This window comes from Prionailurus bengalensis, chromosome E1, assembly GCF_016509475.1.
Source record: "Prionailurus bengalensis isolate Pbe53 chromosome E1, Fcat_Pben_1.1_paternal_pri, whole genome shotgun sequence".
Taxonomy (NCBI): domain Eukaryota; kingdom Metazoa; phylum Chordata; class Mammalia; order Carnivora; family Felidae; genus Prionailurus; species Prionailurus bengalensis.
The window spans coordinates 35,197,347-35,214,699 of NC_057347.1; the positions used below are offsets into that span (position 1 = coordinate 35,197,347).

General features: G+C 60.9%; 1 protein-coding gene across 1 annotated transcript; it reads left to right on the top strand.

The window, feature by feature from the left end:
* Nucleotides 1–283: 283 nt before the first annotated feature.
* On the top strand, nt 284–17,114 carry SAMD14 (sterile alpha motif domain containing 14). Its single transcript, XM_043585594.1, has 10 exons — nt 284–825; nt 4,892–4,946; nt 10,700–10,866; nt 11,301–11,589; nt 12,372–12,459; nt 12,559–12,633; nt 12,739–12,898; nt 14,144–14,263; nt 14,349–14,504; nt 15,334–17,114. Exons 2-10 carry the CDS (start codon nt 4,904–4,906, stop codon nt 15,487–15,489), a joined length of 1,254 nt encoding a protein of 417 aa, XP_043441529.1. The 5' UTR covers nt 284–825; nt 4,892–4,903; the 3' UTR covers nt 15,490–17,114.
* The last annotated feature ends 239 nt before the right edge of the window (nt 17,115–17,353 follow it).

Genomic DNA, 17,353 nt, shown 5'->3' on the forward strand with positions numbered 1-17,353 from the left:
GCCTTGGCGCCCAAAGTTGCTCGGTGGACGTCGGTTGAATGGATGAATCGGGAGCCCTCACAGACCTCGCCGAGGAGGCGGAAGCCCCGTGGGTCTAGAGGCGGGGCCGCTCTCCCACCCGCCCCCCCCCTCCCTCCCCGCCGGACTTCCGAGGCCCCACGAGTAGCTGCAACTCGGAATCCCCTTGCCCGACCACCGCGCGGGGCCTCCGCCTCCCTCCCGTCCTGCCGCCTCCGCCCCCTCTCGCTCCCTCCCTTCCTCCCTCCCTCCTGCTCTTTGTCTCCGGGCGCCCGCCTCCCCGCCACGCGCCCCCCGCACCGCCCCTTCCCGGGAGACCCCCGCGGACCCCAGCGGACGCGACGCGACGCGTGTCGGCCTGCCCGGCTGGGGGCCTGCATCCGGCGGGGCCCGGCGGGCGGCGGGGCGGGGAGGTGGTTCCCTCCGTCCCTCCCTTCTCTCTCTCTCTCTCACTCACACACGCACGCACACACACACACGCACACACACACACACGCGCGCACACACGCGCACACGCATACACGCGCGCGCGCACGGAGCATCCTCCCGTCAGGGCTCTGGTCCAGCCCCGCCCGCGCCTCCCGCTCCCCGCAAACCCTCTCCTCGTCTCCCGCTCCCCCCATCGCCTCCGGCTCCGGGACTCTCCGCGCCCGCCCCTCTCCCGGGATGGAGCGGCTCGAGCCCGCCCGCAGCCCCCCGCGGCCGGGGTGACGGTCCCCCGCCCCTCCCCGCCTGGCCCGCGCCCGGAGGACCATGGGCCCGAGGGGCTCCCGCGGCGCCGGACGCTGAAGATGACTGATGCTGGAGGTGAGGACCCCGGCGCGGACCGGGAAGCAGAGCGGGGGTCACTGGGGATCGCGGCGGGACCCCGAGTGGGGTCGGATAGGGCCTTTTTTCCCCAGCCCTGGGGGGCCGCGCGGAGCTGGGGTGCTGGGGCTGTCGGGGGGGAGGGGGCGGAGATGGGATTTGTGTCCCTAATCCTCTCCCTCCCGGAGAAATTAATTTTAAAAAACTGGTGGGGGGGTGCGGGGGAGAGGGCTTAACTCCTTCCTGCTCGGCGCGGAGTGGGACGGCTGGACCGGAGAGAAACTAGCCGCCCGGCCCCGACCGGGAGTGCGGTAGGTGCCCTGGCCTCCGCGGTGCTGGGAGCGCGCTCCGACTCGCCCGCCGCCCGCCGCCGCAGCCGGGGCCTAGGGGAGGGGGCGCCGCTTTCTCCGGCTCCCCATTGCCCGCACCCCCACCTCCAACCTCCCCTCCCGGCCTTTCCTTCCCAGCCGTTCCCAGTCGCACTTCTGTCTTAGTCTCTTTCTCCTCTTCCCGGGCCCCTTTCCCGCTGGGGCCCGCCCCTCTCCCGACAGCCACCCCTTGGGTCTCTCCTTGCAGCCCTTCCTGGGGCCTCACTCCCGGCCCAGGGGGCCCATCTCCACCACTGCTTCCCCGGCCCCACTCCTCTCTTCCCAGCTCTTTCTTCCTCCGCTCTGCAGCTCTGTGGACTGACTCTCCATCAACCTGTCTGCCCCTGTTCCTACTTCCCACTTCCCTCCTGGGCTCGTGCCCCTTTCTCTTTCTCCTTCCCGGGCTCCCAGAAAGCCTCCCTTACTCCCAGAGAAGAGTCAAAGGTCGTGGGCGCTGCTCCCCTGGGAACTGGAAGCTTTGGGAGGAAGGAGTGGCCTGGTAGCACCAGTCCCCAGCCTGTGCCCCGTTTCATTTCCACCTTGTGGCAGTTGCTGGTTGAAATTGCGCACGAGTGTGTGTGTGTGTGTGTGTGTGTGTGTGTGTGTAGGAGTGTGAAGGGGGGGGTGGTTTTCCAAAGCTCAGTTCTGGTGAGAGGGGTCTGGTGACCTCTCGGATGGCCTGCTTCCCAGAGTTCCCCACGGGTCGGGTCGCCCCATACACACCCCAGGGAGTTAGTTGTTGAGGGGAGGGAAGGAAAGCCGTTTGTGCTGAATCAGGATGGACGGAGGCACAGGGTGAACTGGAAGGCCCGGCCTACCCCAGAGGGTGCCTGAAAGAGGGCTCCATCCACAAGAGGGTCTCCACCCGGGACTGGGACTTGGAGTGCAGAACACGGGGCATCTCCATTCTCAGCTCGTCTAAGAGAGGAGGCACCGCTGCTGACCTCAGAGAGCCTCCATTCTGATGGGAGAGGCCGTTCTTCTCTTCAGAGAGTCCCTAATCGGATGGGGAATACCCTCCCCTCTCCTCAGGGAGCTCCCATCTGATGCAGGGGAGCCATGACCTATTTAGGGAATCAGTGAAGTATAAAAAATCCCCCATTTCCCAGTGGTTGGGGAAGGGCGGATTTAGAAATTATGTGGACAAATGGGAGGAAGGAGGGCTGTCTCAGACGGCTTTCTGCAGGAGGGGTCGGCCAGGTCTTGGGCAGATGAGGCTTTGTGATTGAATGAGGGAATTGTGCTCATTCTTAGGGGCAGCCTTGCTTCCAAGGCGGCCCTTCAGGCAGGAAGAGAGGTTCTAGAATTTCTTTGCTACTGGCACCCAGAGGTCAAGAATGGCACGAGAGTTCTTGGAGGACCCCTCTTCTCATACCTCACTTCCTGCTTTCAGCCCCAAGCAGGGGAGCTAGGGGTGGAGGTGGTTTAGAAGTTTCTCCCATCCTAGACTGTGTGGACCAGCTCCCCTTCCACGACGACGTCTCTCCCTTCTCCCAGCAGGGGCCTTTCCTCAGTCGCACCCTCCCAAACTGCAAATCGTCACCCAGGATGGGGCTGAGGAGCAGGAGACAGGTTGAGGTTGAATTCTGCCTCTTATCCCCTGCATCGGAGTTTTCCCGTGTGTACAGTGGGGATACTAAGAATCTCAAGCCTGGACAGCTCCCAGCGAGATGGTGTCTATGTAGTAACAGAAGAGGAAAGTTGGAAAAGACTCCAGCAAGCATGAGGCCAAGCTTCCCCATAGCTGTCAAATGCATTTCTAGCCCAGTGCCCTGCACTGCTCACGGGACCTGAGTGTTAGCAGTAACTGGAGATCGTTTTCCAGCCCTGCAGTGTGCCCCTGCCCCTGAGCGTCCTCTCTCTCTCACCCTGTCTGGTATTCCCCTTCCCCTCTAACACCCAGGCCTTGGTTTAGGGCTGCTGCTATCCTACGTCTGCTCAGGAGCCTGCCCACATAGTTTCAGATGCATTGCACATCCTGCTTCCCCACCTGCCTCCCTTCTTGCTTCCCCCACCCCCCACAAAGCAAAACAAAACCAAAGCCCTACCCATCACGCTTCCTCCCGGAACATACTTGATGTATCACAGAGATTTGGCTGTCCACTGTTCTGCTGTGAGTACTCCTCATACCCTTCTGCATCTGTGAGTCTGTCTGGAACTGTGAGAACTGTGAGTTTGTCAAGAACAGTGGCCCTGCTGATGGTGCCAGCTTCCTGAACAGCTCATGTTCAGGAAGGCAGGTGGTGAGCACACCAGGGGTGGGGGACGGGGGGTGAAGTAGGACTGGGTGATAGATGGGAAGACGGATGGATGGGTGGATGTATGAACTAATGGATGCAGAGATGAACTGATGGATGCAGAGATAGTATGAAAAAATGGATGCAGGGATGGATGGATGGATGAATGGATGGATGGATGGTGGATGGGTGAATGAATGGATGGATGGATGGTGGATGGGTGAATGAATGAGTGGATGGATGGTGGATGGGTGAGTGAATGGATGGATGGTGGATGGGTGAGTGAATGGATGGATGGTGGATGGGCGAATGAATGGATGGATGGTGCATGGGTGGATGAATGGATGGATGGATGGTGGATGGGCGAATGAATGGTTGGATGGTGGATGGGCGAATGAATGGATGCTTGGTGGATGGGTGAATGGATGGATGGTGGATGGGCGAATGAATGGATGGGTGGTGCATGGGTGGATGAATGGATGGATGGATGGTGGATGGGCGAATGAATGGTTGGATGGTGGATGGGCGAATGAATGGATGCTTGGTGGATGGGCGAATGAATGGATGGTGGATGGGTGAGGGAATGGATGGATGGTGCATGGGTGGATGAATGGATGGATGGATGGCGGATGGGCGAATGAATGGTTGGATGGTGGATGGGCGAATGAATGGTTGGATGGTGGATGGGCGAATGAATGGATGCTTGGTGGATGGGTGAATGAATGGATGGTGGATGGGTGAGGGAATGGATGGATGGTGGATGGGCAAATGAATGGATGGATGGATGGATGGATGGGTGAGTGAATGGTTGGATAGTGGATAGGTGAGTGAACGGTTGGATGGATGGGCAAGTAGATAGATGGCTATGTAGGTGGGCAGGTGGATGGATGGATGGATGGATGGATGGAAGAACCTGGGTTCTGCTCCTGATTTTGCCATTGGCTTGTCACGTGACCTTAAATTAACAGTGACCTCAACAGTCACTCTCCCCTCTGTTTCTTTATTTGTAAAACGAGAGGATTAGATTTAATAATCCCCAAGATTTCTCCCAGATTTGATGTTGGACAATTTATGACGGTCAAGCGTTTTTAGGGAATGGTGATGATAGAAAGGCCCAGCACAGTGAAGGGGGGCAGTTCAGTGAGCCGTGTGAAGGCACACAGCAAATCAGCTTGGCCACAAAGCATACGACTCCGCCTGTGTCTACACCCCGGATTTGCTCCTGCCCCTATCCACTCTTCTATGTCTGCCTCCTGCCCTAGCTCTCACAGTCCAGAGTATGGTTCAGGCGACTTCTTTTCCAAGGAGCTGGAGGAAGAGTTCTAAGGGAAGGTGAGGGGCCATAAGACCAGGAGCAGGTAGCCAGCCGCAGCTCCCTGGTCTCCACCAACCTGAACCTCTTATCCATGGTCGTTTTTTTTTTTTTCTCTCTCTCTCTCTCTCCCACCCGATCCTCCCCAGCTTCCTTGAGTCATGGCTTCTTCAAAGCTACGAGAACCTGCGGACGAGGTTTTTGGTAAGTTCTGTTTGCTCTAACTCTATCCAAGGCCATCGGCATTGGGGGGATTCCCTCTGGGACTTCAGTGTGTGTTGGTGTGTGTGTGTGTGTGCGCGCGCTCTGTGGCCTTTCAACCTGGGTCTTTGTCATTACTATCTATGCCAATTACAACAACAATAAGGGTCTTCATTTATCAAGTACTGTCTCATGCCAGGTACTAGGCTAACACCCCAGTCTCCCATGCGCTATATCATTTACTCCCCACAGTCATGCTAAGAGGTGTGCCCTTTGTCCAGACAAGGTGCCGAGAGCACAGAGTGCTGCAGTGACTTGCTTTAAAGATCACACGGCAGGTTAGTGGCAGAGCTGAGACTAGAACTCCAGACCGCCTGACTCCCTGCTCTCCGTGTCCCCGTGTCCCCAGCACAGGTGATACACGTTACCTCCACATCGCATAGTGAGGGACCTTAGCCTGCAGGATGTGCGTGGAAATCAAATGCATAGGGCACAGAGCCTCTGTACCCCCAGGCTGGCCCCCTCTTTACACACTGGGGTGCATGCGCGCACCTGCTCCTTCCATCATTTACCCCCTGCAGTCTTTCTATTGTGTGATATGGGGAGAGACCACCCTGACAGGGCCGAGTTCCCAGCATGCACTGGGGTGGAGAGGCTGTTTCCTAGCTGGATTTGGTGGAGGAGTCGGGGAGCAGGGAAGGTGAAGGAACATGGAGGGAGAGGTGGAGACAGAAGCGGTTGCCCGAAGCCGATGGCAGGTGTGGAGCCCAGGACACTCACATTTGTGTGCACAAGCCTCAAGGGGCTCCCAGCTTCTCCTCCCTTGCCTTCTCATCTCTACCTGCCCTCCCCTCCTCTGCCCGCCCTCTCCTGCTCACCCGGTTCTCCCCTGTGTGGCCACATGCCCTGGCAATGCCAGGAACTCCTGCCTCCTGGTTCCTGGGAAACTGCTTTCCTGGCCTCCCTGGGGCCCGTGGAATGAAGGGTTTGCCTCCTGGACTCCTCCAGCCTCCAGCTGCCTCTGGGCCTCAGACTCTTGGGTCTCACCATCCGCACCCAGGCCTGGCCTGACAGAAGTGAGCGCCCCCTTACCTCGGCTTCTGGGCCTCCCAACACCCCCTAACCCCAACCCTGCCTGTTTTCCTGCTCCCAGACCTGCTGAGGTAGCTGGCCGCCTTGCCTGCTTCCTGATTCGAAAGGCAATTAAATATTCATGACTCCCCAGTGCCCAGGGCTGGGCTAACTCCCTGCTGGGGGAGAGAAAGAGAGAGACAGAGAGACAGACACAGAGATGGAGGGAAGCCAGGGAGCCAGGTAGAATAGGGACCAGAGGAGAGACAGGCCCCCCTTGTCTCAAAAACACTTAAGCCCCCCTAGAAGTTCCTTCGCTCCCTCGACCCTCCGACCCTTCGAGGTAAGCTGCCTGCAGTCCTGATGTGGCCCAGAGTCAGGAGCAAAGGGCCCTTCTCCCTGGGCCGGGCACCAGCTGTCCAGGCGTCCCAGAACGGCGAGAACACTGGTCTGGGAGCCAGGAGGCCTGGATGCTGTCCTGAACTCCCCCTGCACCTTTGGCCAAACCTTGCCTGTCTGAGCCTCAGTTTCCCCACCTAGAAAATGAGAGGTTGGACTCACAAGGTGCTCCCATCTCCACCTCAGGGGAGGTAGAGCGGGCTGAGTACTTACACACTGAGCCTCCGGAGCCAGACTGCCTGTCACCTTGGCCCCTCTCTTCGGCAGCCGTGGGCCTTCAGGCAAATTAAGGCTGCCCTGGGGATTCCCGGAGTCTCTTCCTCCTAGGGTTGTGGGGAGTTTAAATGAGCTAGTGATCGGAAAGCACTTAGAACGGGTGCCTGGCACAGCGAGAGCCCCGTGAGTGGTAGCCATTCTTATTCTGTGGTTCAGTCCTTGCTGCTTGCAGATAACGCTTGGAGAGTCTGTGTCAGGGATCAGGGGGCAGAGGGCTCCCTCTGGAAAACCCCAGAAGCGACGCAGGGGCAGCTAAGGAACTAGAGGCACAGCGTCAAGGCTGGGGTCCCAAATAGCAGTCCTCGGGCAGGACCTCTCCCCTCGCCGAGCCTCCGCCACTGCGTCTGGACAACTGTGACCGTCCCCGTGGGTCCACCCTCCCCGGTGTCCGGGCCGGTCCCCTCTCCTTGCGGCCTCCACTGGCCCACACCATCCCTTCTCCTTGGAAAGTTCTTCCCTGTTCTCTCTACCACCTTAGCTCTTCACTGTCTCCCAGGCCTCAGCCCGGCTACCGAACCTATAGCCCCCAGCCCCTGCCTTCGTCCCTTCCGCAAATACCACTGGGCCCCTATCATGTGCCAGGCTCTGTTCCAGGCCCCAGGGAGACAGCACCGAACATGCCAGACAAGGTCACTGCCCTCGAGGAGCTTGCGTTCTAGCGCGGGGGCAAGCGGGGAACCCACACGGAAGCACCCACACGACGAGACAAGAAACGTGTCACGGTGCGGAGCGCTCCGCAGAGGACTTAAGTGCGGAGCGTGCACGTCACCACCTTCGCGTGTCTTGAGCCCGTCTCTGCCCGGCTCTGCGCTGGTCCCCAAAGGGTGACTTAGCTTCAATACAGCACACACCGACTGACCACCTCCTCTCTGCCGGGCCCCGCGCCAGCTCTCACGGAACACGGCGGACGGCGCAGGACTTGACCCTCTGCCGCGTGCGGACTGGCACGGGACAGACACTTCCGACCAGACCCTGGGGCCAGGCCTGCCGAGGGGCAGCGGTCCTGCGGGGCCGGCGGGATGATGGATTTGAGTTGGCAGCCGGACAAAGGAGGGGTGGGGCAGAGGAGCGCTGCAGGAGCGGCCCAGGCAGAGGCAGGTGGAGACAGGGACCCAGGTGCGGCCGGCAGGTTAGTACCGCTCCCGCCAACGCCACCCGCAGCTCGTGCTCTCTGAGCCCTTAGCCACGGGCATTCTGGCACAGCTTTATATAGTGATCTGATTTAACGCTCACACAACCCTGCGAGGAACATACTCCTGCCATGACCCCGTCTTGCTGACGCGGAAGCCAGTATCCAAATGTGAGTGACTTGTCCAGAGTCACCCAGCAAATGGCACAACTGATTTCAGCCCCGGCCAGCCGGCTCTTAACCATGGTCCCTATAAGAGCCTGCTGTGCAGAGGAAATGTGGGAAACACAGAAAGGGGGAGCTGGGACCCCTCCGGCCTTGCCTGGAGGGCTGAGGGGCATGGGCTTTATGTTGTTGGCTTTGGAACCCTCCCCCCTCCCCCGCCCCGCCCTGGGTTTCAAAAGCAAGCAATTATGGGACACAGTCAGAAATGCGCTTTAGAAAGTTTCTTCTGGCTCGTGACAAGTGGGGAGGGAGGCGGACCGTTGGCAGGGAGCTCAGGATGGAAGGACGCTGAGGCCGTGCTCAGCTGGCTGGGTCTTCGGGGAAGTGGCTGGTGAAGGCCTGAGCTCAGGCGGTTCAGTCCCAAGGGAGAGAAGAGGCCGGGTTGCAGAGGTGTGAAGGAGGCAGATGGACAGAACCACGGCTTTTCCATTAGAATGATATTTACCAAGACCCTACTATGTGCCGGCATCCATCCTGAGTTAGAGCAGTGAACAAAATAGAGGAACGTCAGCCCTCACGGAGCTGGCATTCTAATGACTGGAGAGACCACAAACTAAGCAAAATACACAGCATGCCAGAGAATGATACATGATATAGGGAAAAACAGAGATTGGGGTTCTGGGGCGGGGTGGGGGGAATTATAAGTTGAGTGGTCAGTCAAGTCCTCGGTGACAGAAAACATTTAAAGCAAAGACCTGAAGGAGGTGAAGGAGAGAACCACGCAGAAACCCATGGCGAGAGCCTTGCAGGAAAGGGAAAGAGGAAGTGCAAAGGCCCTGAGGTGCAGGCGAGGCTTGTGTGAGGAAGAGCCAGGAGGCTGGGATGGCCAGGAGTGGAGGGAGCACGAGGGGGAGAAGGAGAAGCTCAGAGAGGTAAGGGGAGCACGGAGTGAGTCTGGAAAAGCCACTGGGACGACTTGGCGCTTACTCTGTGCGAGGTGGAAGTCCCCAGAGGGTTCTGAGCAGAGCAGTGACAAGGGCTGACATGTTCTATCAGGATCACTCTGGCCACCGCTGTGTTGAAAATAGACCGTAAATGGGAAAGGGAGGACAAGGGAAGATCAGCTTGGAGGCTTTTGCGATAATTGAGGCAGGAGGTGATAGTGACCTAGACCAGGGAGGCTGTGTGTCCCCCTCTCCTCCCTGCCTTCCCATCCTCTCCCTGCCTCACCTCTTCCCCCTTCTTCCTCTGCTGTCCCTCCCCTTCTTCTCCGTGTGTATGCCAGGCTCCACTCCTATTCCCCTGGATTATTTTGAACCTAATCCAAAACATTGCATCGTTTCACCATAAATATTTCAGTGTGTCTAGAGGTATGTCGAAAGTGGAGCTAACAGCCGAGGGCAAAGGGTAGCTTGGGGCTGAGTTGGGGGGCTGGGTGGATGACGGGGCCTTCTGCTGAGCCGAGGAGCAAAGGGGAAGCAAGCCGGTGTGAGGCAAGGCGGTGGGTTCATTTGGGTGGATTCCTTGAGGAGCCTGGGTGCCTTGGACGTGGCAAGTGCCCTGGCCGGCGCCGAGGCGCCCCGGGCTTCGGGGGTGAACCAGGAGGTGGTAGTTAAGTCAGGCCAGCAACTGGGGTGGCTTAGGGGGTGTCTGCAGACAGGACAAAGAGGAGCAGGGAAGGCAGGGCAGGCATGAGTGATGGGATGGGGGACCCTGAGATCGTGGGGGGGGAGCGGGGAGGGGGAAGAAAAGGTCTGGGAAGGACATCTTCTGCCCGGAGACCCCAGTGCCGAGCCTGGAGATGCTGCGGGGCGGGGGCTTCGTTCCCAGGTGGAACAGATGAGAAGGAAAACGAGGAGCAGTTGGGATTTTGCATGACCCGCTGGGTTTGCCTCGTCTTCCTCCACGTCTTCATCCGGGACCCAGCCCGGCACCGCCGCCCCCAGGATGGCGGACACAGGCCTCCCGGGGCCTGGGTTTCCCCCCTGACGCCGCTGCTATGTTCCGGCTCAGCTGCGAGCCTTCTCGGCAGTGCTGTGTCTGAGCGCCAACCCCAGGCGTGGCCCGGCGAGCCCGTCTCTGGAGCCAGACGAGTCAGGCTCGGATCCCGGACCACTGCCAGCTGGTGGCTGCCCTCAAGAACTTGACCTCCCCGAGCCTCAGTTTGCAAGGCTGTACGACGCGCGTAATAGTTGTCCCTCGCTCACTGGGGTGTTTTGAGCGGACGGGGCGAGGTGTGAACCTTCCGGCACGTCGTCGGGGCTTCTTCAAGGGGAGCTGTTATTACCGTGATCTGTCCGGCCTCATCCCCAGCCCTCCTCTCCACAGAGCGACCCCGCAAGTGCCCCGGAGGTGCTCCCGCCGTGCGGAGAGCAGGTTGCCAAACCTCCTCTCTTGTAAACTCCCACCCAGACCTTAGACCAGCTTTGGTGCTTCCTCCCCTGACCCATCCAGACAGGACCCTCCTGTCCTCCTCGGTGTCCGTGAGCGTTTGGCCCACACGGCCGCATTCAGGTGCTGACGCGTCTGGCTTGCCCGGCGACCGTCCGGGACCCTGTTCTCCGTCTCATTCGTACTCCCGGGGCCCGGCACTCACAAACATTGGTTGAATGTCTGGGGTGTGAGTGCAGGCGGCTGCCTGAGGTGGGTGGGCCTCTGGGCTTGCTGTCCTCACGTGTCTGGTCTGTGTCCCCCCCCTCCCCCACCTGGTTCACAGACCTGGACTTGGCCGTGCCAGAGACCGTCAGACTGGACAGCAGTTTACATAAGGCCCGAGCCCAGCTACTGGCCAAGGGCCGGAGACACCGACCTTCCCGCTCCAGGCTTCGGGACAGTGCCAGCTCTGCAGAGGACGGCGAAGGCTCCGATGGGCCCGGAGGCAAGGTCGGGGCAGCCCACCCAATCACACGTACCCTACCCACCCCCCTCTGGCCCGCCCCGTCCCCCCATCCCTCCAAACCCCTTTCCAGGGAAACCCCACTCCTAGACTTCTGACATAGTAGCACCAACATTCACATCTGGCTCACGTCAAATTTTACGCAAGGTGTGATCATACCCATCATGCGTGTGAGGGACCTGAGGCTCTGAGAGGTTCAGTAACAAATGCACGCAGTTAGGAAGTGAGGAGGGCGGGATTCAACCCCAGCCTGCATGACCGAAGCCCCCCCCCCCGGCCCCCCCTCGCCCATCTCCCACATCTCACGGCCCAGCCAGCCCCTTCAGGGGGCCCCCTCGCAGTTTGCGGGGTGAAACCAATTCCCAGCCCCTCGGGGAAGAGAAGGGGAGGGTTGGCAGTGAGCGGCTGCCCCCTCCCCCAGGTGACGGACGGCTGCGGGAGCCCCCTGCACCGGCTGCGCTCGCCTCTGCACTCGGGCCCGGGGTCCCCGGCGGGGGGCTCTTTCTGCCTGGAGCCTCCGGGGTTGCGGCGCAGCCTGGACGAAGACGAGCCGCCGCCCTCGCCGCTCACACGCTACCGGCCCCTGCACAACGCCACCTCGCACGAGGGCCTGGCCGCCGCCTCCTGCTCGCCGCCGCGCTCCGCGCCCTCCTCGGACAGCTCGCCCAGCTTCGTGCGCCGCCACCCGCGCGCGGAGCCGCACAGCGAAGGTGAGCGGTGGCCGGTGGCGGCGCCCCCTGCTGGCGGGCGCCGGGACTGCAGCGGGCGGACCAAGCAGGGCCGAGCACCTTGGCGAGGGGGAAGGGGGGAGGGGGGAGGGGGGGGGACACATCACGGCTCACGCATTCGCTTCCTGTGTACCAGACTCTGTTGCGCACTGGGGACACACAGGTGGGGAAACAGATGCAGCCTTTTCCCTCGCGAGGCTTGCAGTTTGGGGGAGAGGCCATCTAATAATTCCTTATAGGTTAAGGGGGAAGCGATCAAATCATCTCTCAACTAAACGTGCGGGTTACAAGCTGTAATCAGCGCTATGGGAGAAACGTGCGCGGTGGCGGGGGCGACACCGAGCAGGGCGAAAGGACCCAGCGGGGAGCATCCTGTAAGGCTTCTCTGAGGGCGTGACATGGGAGCCAAGATGGGAAGGCTGGTTAGAAGTTGGTCAGGATAAACTGAACCCTGACTAGCAGCGGCCCCTACGCGTCCGTGGATTGCATAAGGCTTTTCGCACATATTCCTTGAAACAGGCAGGTGTCATCACGGTCCCGTGAAACAGGTGTTATTGTAGATCAGGTGTGATCATCCCCCTGTCTGAGATAAAGGCAGCTCAGCGAGGTAGGGCGATTTGTCCTCAGTCGCACAGCTAGCGAAGGGCACCGGAGCCAAGTTACCTGATCCTAAGTCAGAAGGGTTTCCATCACCTCACCCTGGCAGCTCAAGGAGGCGGGTAAGCCACCCCACAGGCAATGTCCTTCCCTCTCCTCTCCAAAAGATGACAGCCGGGACACCAGCCCCCCTGAGCCCGCCAGCCCCACCATCGGCCTGGATAAGAAGACTCGCCGCAAGTTCTTGGACCTGGGGTGAGTGGAGAACGGGCCAGCAGCAAAGGCTTGGGGCTGTGGGGTACAGGGTAGCACGGCGGGCCGCCCTGCCCCACTCCCCGCCTGCCCTCCCCACAGGGTCACCTTACGCAGAGCATCCACTAGCAAGAGCCGGAAGGACAAGAGCAGCAACCGCTTGTCCATGGGCAGCAGGTGAGTGGTGCCCACAGCCCCTCGGCCACGGTTTCCGCCCGTGGTTCCCTGTGGGCCCGGCCCTCGGCTCGGTGCCCCCACCCATGCAGGGTGCTCTCTCCGCAGGGAGTCAGTGGAGGGGTCCGGCAGGTCGGGGGGCTCCCCGTTCCTGCCCTTTTCCTGGTTCACAGACAGCGGCAAGGGCTCGGCGTCCTCCGGCAACACCACCTCCCCTGCCTGCTCCCCTAAACACGAGGGCTTCAGCCCGAAGAAGTCGGCTTCTCAGGTGAGCCCGTGGCCTTCCTGCCCTCGTGCCGGCCCCAGACTCAGGTGACGCGAGGGCACGCTTCACCCTGGCTCGGGCTGGGATCCAGGCCTTCCTCGAGTCCATTTGTCTACCCACGGAGCCATCCGGTGACTCATTAGTTCGTCCGTTCTCGTTCTCTGAGTTCGTTCATTCACTTGTTCGCTCACTCACACTGAGCCGTTCCTTCGTCGTTTCATTTACTGAATTCAACGCGTCAGTGAACACTGGGCTTCCCCTGGTGTATTCCTCCCCCCCCCCCCCCCGCCCCCCAGCCTGAGGCCTCCTCCCCTCGGGCTAAGTCTCCTCCCTGGCTCGGCTCTAGCCCCACGTCCTGTCTTAGGAGCCGGGCTCCCCGTGGGGTGGGGTGAGGCCTGGAGGCGACAGAGATGAGTGGGGCCCAGACTAGCCAGTGCTTAGGAAGCTGGCCGCCCTCTGGGAGAAGTGACACCGGGGGACAGAAGCAACAGTCTCTGCTTATGCTCGTGCTCGTGCCGCCCTCCACGGTTTGCAAGGCTTCAAGTGCATGCTTTTGCTTTGCTGTCCCAAAGCGCAGGCACGCTACCCCAGTCGAATAGATGAAAGAATAAGACGAAGAGAGAAGGACTTACCGCGTGGGTTGCTTGCCAGGCTCCAAGCCCGTTCCGTGGCTGTGCCTTATGTGCTCCCGGGCCAGAGGAGATCAGAAAGCTGGGCATTCGGGGGAGAAAGAGTTCCTTCGGACCCGGCGCTTCTTTGTTGCCTCTTTCCCTCCACGGACTCCTTGCATCTCTTCCTTCCCTTGTGCTGAGCCCTGGGATGACATAGTGAACAGACAGCCCAGGGCCTCGGAGAGCTTGTGGTCTCTACTCAGGCACTTAGCAGCCAGGGTGCCGGAGGCCGTGGTGGGGAGGCACAAAGGGGGACCCCTGACCTAGCCTGGGGGAATCCTGGTTGGCTGCCTGTAAGAAGTGACACCTCCTCCATTCCTGCTAACTATTCTGCCTCAGTTCTAGCCCCACGTGCTCCCAGAAGCCTTACGTCCTGATGCCTCCCGTGAGTCACCGTGTCATATGTGCCTGCCCAGCTCCTGGTTCATGCATAGGAGGCACTGGTGCTCCGTCCCCAGATTCAGCTCCACGCAGACAGGGGGCAGGGGGTTGGGAGCGTGGGGCGGGGGGTAGGGGGGTGGGGGCTCCCTTGGGCTTGCAGGTGAGCTGTCTTCAGCACGCACCCCCCCCTGTCTAGGAATCCACCCTGAGTGATGACTCCACACCCCCCAGCAGCAGCCCCAAGATCCCCAGTGGTCCCCGGCAGGAGACCAAGTGTTCCTACCCCTACCACACGCTGTCCCAATCTTCGGATGAGGTGAGTAAGCCCTGACCTCGGAGCGTCGGGTGTTCGGGCCACAGGCCGGGTCACCCCACCTCACTGTCCTTGGTCTCCACCCCAGTTCCTGGACGAACCTCTCCCCACTGTCCACCACTGGACCAGTCAGCAGGTGGGCCAGTGGCTGCACAGCCTCAACCTGGAGCAGTATGCCGCTGAGTTCGCCGCGCGGCAGGTGGATGGGCCCCAGCTCCTGCAGCTGGATGGAAGCAAACTGAAGGTGGGTCAGAGGAGAAGAGCCGTGATCCAGCTGGAGCCCGAGGCAACCTTCCGGGATCGGGATCCCCTCACCCTGACCTTTCCTTTCACTTCCTTCGAGGCCATTCCCTGACCTCTGACCTCTGGGCAAGGTCCATGGCCTGATCTCTGGACTCTAGCATGGGTCCCCAGTCTGCCTCGAAACTCAAGCGCAGGTCTTCAGTTTGACCTTCAAGCTCCAGCCCCAGTCTCCAGGTTGACCTTGACCTCCACGACTATCGTATCACCTGAGTCTTGATTCCGAGTCTCCCGGTGTCCTAAGAAACCAGGCCTCTCCCTGATCACCTTGTCTGATTCTCAGTCTTGGAGGGTGCTGGTAGTCAGGGGAGGTCAGAGGGCGCACCTCGGATCTTTGTGCTGGGAGGTTTCTGGCCTGTTCCCCACCCTCTGTTACACTGCTTGGGGAAGGGGTGGTGAGGAGAGTCCCCAGGGAGTCTGAGTGGGGAGGGGCCTCGGCTACTTACTAGCTGTGTGACCTTGGGCACATCACCTGCTCTCTGTGGGCCCCGGGGGTGCTGGGGTCGTGCCACGGCTGGAATCCAGAGTGGCGGAACGGGGGCTGAGGATTGCCAGGGGTGGGGGCAGGGGCTAAGGGTCTGGAAAGATCCTCCATTGGCATCTTTTCCGAAGGCTCCCCTTCCGAATTCTTGCCCTGCGGGGTCTGGCCCACAGGCAAGTCTGGGGGGTGGAAGAGAGCTTACGCCTGGGGCACAGAGAACCTGGGGCTCGGGTTGGCCAGGGCTCCGGGCGGTTCTGGGGCTCGTTCCCTCACCCTTGAATTCCTCCCCCAGAGCCTGGGGCTCAGCAACTCGCATGACCGGGCGCTAGTGAAGCGGAAGGTGAAGGAGCTGGCAGCGGCCGCCGAGAAGGAGCGCAAGGCCCAGGAGAAGGCCGCACGGCAGCGCGAGAAACTCCGGCGCAGGGAGCAGGAGGCCAAGAAAAGCTAGGGGAGGGCGAGGGGCAGGCACCGGCACCCAGGCGCTGGCGGCCGCCGGGCTCGGTGGGCACAGGCCTCAGCGAGAAGGCGGGGCCTGGGCGCCAAGCTTGGGCTGGCCTGGCCCCACACTCTCAGGGGGGTACGTGCCCTCTCCCACCCTGTCACTCGGTCTGGACCCAGATCCCCCAGAAAGGGAGACCCCAGGAGAGGGCCCGGTGATAAATCCAATTTTAAGGACGTTTGGCACGGAGTCCCTAGGGGAGCTGGCAGGTTATGGGCGGAGGGCAGAGAGGCCAGGGCTGAACAGGTCTGGGAGCCCTGAGGCACCTGGGTCAAGTCTGACCCTCTGCCCTCAGGCCACGGCGGTGCTGGCCGGCAGTGAGCTGGGACACCTGCCTGGCCTGCCTGCCTGCCTTCTAGAGGCCCTGAGATGGGGCCAGGGTCCCAGGGCTGAGGGAGGTAGGAAGCACCTCAGCAGGAGTGGGTGGATAGAGCTGTCCCTCTCCAGCTCTCCGAGGTGGCGGTGTGCTGGGAGAGCTCCGTGCTCCCCAGGGAGGCCGGGAGGTGCTGCAGCAAGTTGCACTCAGGGTAGACTCCCGGTCTACACTCCTGAACGGGAGCGCGGAGAAAGCGGCATGGTCATCCCACGCCATCTTTGCAAGGACCTTAGGGGCAGGAAGGGAGGATGAAAACCTCCCCTTCCCCTTCCCTGTCCTGTGGGTCCCAGTGGTGAGATGACAGCCATACAGATCTGTCCCTCTGGGGCCCATTCAAGGCCTGGTCTTTGACCTGCCCTCTAACACAGGGCACACGTCTGTTGCTCCCTCAGAGGACACCTGAGACCTCTCTGGGGACAGAGCAAACTTGGGAGCTGGGGGGGGGGGGGACAGGATACCCCCAACCAGTGCCTAGGTGGTACTGAACAGGTGAACCTTCACGCTAGCTGGGTAGAGAGGCACCATCTAGGAGTCCCCCCACAATCTCTTGGAAGGGTTCATCCACTCTCCCCCATCTGCTCTGGTTCCCGTCTGGGCCTCAGTGGGTTCCAGAAACCGGCAGGCAGTGCAGGCTGTGGGTCGCTGGGCCACAAGGAAGGGTGGGGCCAGCCCCCTGGGTAGGGGCGGGATCTATCCCGGCGGCCCAGGGATGACCTCTATCTGTCCTTGGAAGGAGGGGGCTTTCAGACGGTCCCCTGTCCTCAGCAGCACTGGCCGGCAGCTGGCCCAGCTTCTGGAGGATTGGCCAGTTATCAGTGGGGCTGGGGGAGGGGGGCTCTGATTAGAAGTCCCCCTCCACCTCCCCCTGCCTGGAGTGGCGGACAGGACCCAATGCATGCCAACACCCCCCATTCCTGCTCAGGGGCTCAGGCTTCAAGGCCACCCCTGCTATGGCCAGGGTCCTGTCCGTGGGACTCAGCCCTTTGCTCCTCTCTGCTGTCTGTGCTGGGAGAGGGGCTTCAGAGGAAACTGAGGTACGGGGGCACCGGCACCATCTGCGCCTGTTGGAGGGGCTGGTGGGGAGGGTGGAAGGCACCCAGGCCTTTGAAGCTATCAGGAGCTATGTGGGTGCCCACCTGCATGTGAAGGGGGGGTGGTACTCAATTTATTTCAATAAACACTTATGATGTGCCAGTGACCTTTGTCTGCCCCAGGTGGGAAGCTGGGCTGGGTCGGGAGGCTGCGCTGGGCCCTGAGGGTGGTGGGGTGTCACCAGGTGCTATACTGTCGGGCGTTCTGAACGGATGGCTTTGCCTGGTGCTGTGCTCGTGGTAGACACTGAGTCATGCCCTGGGCCGGGTGTCCTGGGCGCGTCATACGGTAGTCACAGGGACCGCAGTCTGCGTGTGTTGTTTATGCATGTGGATCTCCTTCCCC